Source organism: Montipora capricornis, chromosome 6 (genome assembly GCF_036669925.1).
Source record: "Montipora capricornis isolate CH-2021 chromosome 6, ASM3666992v2, whole genome shotgun sequence".
Classification (NCBI taxonomy): domain Eukaryota; kingdom Metazoa; phylum Cnidaria; class Anthozoa; order Scleractinia; family Acroporidae; genus Montipora; species Montipora capricornis.
The window spans coordinates 60,874,334-60,876,858 of record NC_090888.1 but is presented as its reverse complement, the minus strand read 5'-3'; the positions used below and the strand labels follow the sequence as shown (position 1 = coordinate 60,876,858).

The following is a 2,525-nucleotide window of genomic DNA, read 5'->3' as shown; positions in this document are numbered from 1 at the left end:
AATTCATCAACCAATTTATCATCTCCGTCCGCGCTAAAGACGGTAATGAATACGAGCCGACTTTCCTTCGAAGTGTAGTGGCTGGCTTGGAACGACAACTGAAGAAAAAGGGCTATTCCGCAAACATAACAAACGACGTCGACCTGGTATTTGAGAAAACCAGAGAGGTTCTTTAGTCCAAACTAAAATAACTAAAGAAGCAAGGAAAGAGAAATAAACCCAAAGTGCCGGTAGCTTTGATAAGCGACGAACTAAAAACACTCTTCACTTTGGACTACTTTGGAATATCTGAAATACAGTAAGTGTTGTAAATTTTATTGAATAAATTGTCGGTTGGGCGATTTTAAACCATTCTTTATTGCTTTCATTGCCCCACTCCATTTGTGCGAAATAAAATTGTCTATCAAACACTACCACAAAAAACCCTCAGTACCTATGAAATAAACACATCACAGCATGAAAAATGCTTTGTACGATTTTCATTCACTCGTTCGTTTTCTGATACTGCTCAACTCGTGAATAAAAATCGTACCCGCGCATTTTCCATGAAGTAATCTCTATTTTTACCACAATTGCTCGTAATCTCGCAATCTGATTGGCTAATTTGCCGTTGTCGATAAGAGTCTAGACAACGCTACTCGCGTCAGGCCTGCGTCAATTTGCACGCAATGTAATAGCCAATCAGGAACGCTCATCTTCGCAAATAAACCAATCATATTGCTAGAAAGTTATAGACAACGCTTGCTCTTTCTTTGAGTTATGATTTTGGTCACGCTCTGAAATATAAACTTTCTTTGTCGTTGAATATTGTGGTAGTAAAACAAATCGAAAGTGGTTCATTGTTGTCTGTACTCTTATCGACAACGATATTCGTCATCTCAGTGTTCAAAATTTGTTGTAGACTCCCTCGGCTACGCTTTGATGACGAATATCGTTGTCGATAAGAGTACAGACAACGCTGAACCACTTTCGATTTGTTTAATCCCTCATATACACCAGGATCCCGTCGACTCGGAAACCACCAGAAAAGTGTCTTTAAGAGACAATTCCTAAAGGAATTGTCACTCCTCCCGGAGGAGAAGGATCACTCCTCCAGTTCGTCGTAAATCCCCACTTCAACATATGTTTCAGATAAACTCAGGATCCAGGTTAAATTGGTATTTACTTAGAGCGCTTTTCAAATGAGTGTCGTAAAACCAAGACCAAAGTAATTACTTTGGCCAATCAAAGAGGACTGAGACAATCCAGAAAACCAATTAAAACTCGAAGTAATTACACGTAGCCGACACAAAGCGCGGGAAAATGTGCACGCGCGGCTTACCGTTGGTTTTGGTTTCACTTCTGATTGGTTGAAAAAGTGGCGCGAGAACTTTGAACCAATCACTGATTGAAGTAATGCAAAAGCAAAGTAATTATACAATTACTTTCGATACTCAATTGAAAGCCACTCTAATTGATTAATTAATTCATTAATTTGTTTGTTTGTTTTGTCACTTGCAGATTACATGAATTTAAGAAAAAGAAAAACCTAGTAAAGGATAGTGACGGGAAAGCCTGAACTAGAAGCCTGGGGCTTATATGAGGATCCAGGCTCCCCCAAGATTAGTCAAAGTATTAATTTTGTAATACGTCATTGCAGAAGCCCATTACCCAGAACCTCCATTTTCCATATTAACCCTCTGAGTCAACCCTTTCCCGTATCTTTTTATTTTATTTTAGAAGCACCTTCCAGTGGGTCGACTTAAGTGGGGTTTTTCACAATAGCCAATCATAAAAGACCTATGGTCAGCCATTTATTACGTTACATACGTATGTGACGTTTGTGAATTACGTCACGTATGTTCTCAGTCACATACGTCACATACGTCAAAATATAGTAGTTCTAAAAATAGAAAGATACGGGACAGGGTTGACTGAAGGGTACAATACAGATGGACTGATATCCATGTATAATAATCAAAACTAATCCTAATCAGACCCTAATTTCTCTTTAGGCTTAATTTAGGCTCCAGGAAAGTTTTGTTCCAATTATGATCTGAGTGCATATTTAACCTAGGCAAAATGAGAATTGAAGTCCGCGTTATATACGAAAAAGAGGAGTGATTCTCGCACTTAACTGGGCAATTTAAGCAGTTGTGATAGACTCCAGAAAATTTCAGATGGCTCCAAACATTCATTCATTTCATTCATCGAGTCGTTCACTGACGAGCCCAACAAATTGACCTGGTCCCAACTTGCTAGTTGGTAAAGCATTCCACAGGTATCGAATAGGTGGTCATCAAGAGCCATAATATTATGGCTCTTGGTGGTCATGGCTTCGATTCCGGTTTGGAGTCACCTGAATTTTTCAGGTGTCTTTAAAGAGACAATTGCCTAAATTGTTCTGATAAGTGCGAAGTCACTTCTCACTTTCTTCTATAATTCGCACTTCAAATATACATTCATTTTATTCACATTCTTTAACATGTCTTTTAGTATGTTATCTACTAGTAGAGAAGCTCAGTTAATGCGCCGATCAAATCAAA

The 2,525-nt window shown here is 38.6% G+C and overlaps 1 protein-coding gene across 1 annotated transcript in view; it reads left to right on the top strand.

Moving 5' to 3' along the window:
• LOC138054252 (chymotrypsinogen B-like) overlaps nt 1–2,525 on the top strand; it is an 18,446-nt gene extending 15,921 nt beyond the window's left edge. Inside the window, exon 6 of the mRNA XM_068900738.1 lies at nt 1,501–2,525. Coding sequence (XP_068756839.1) covers nt 1,501–1,532 — 32 coding nt within the window. The 3' untranslated portion in view covers nt 1,533–2,525. The remainder of the gene's footprint in view (nt 1–1,500) is intronic.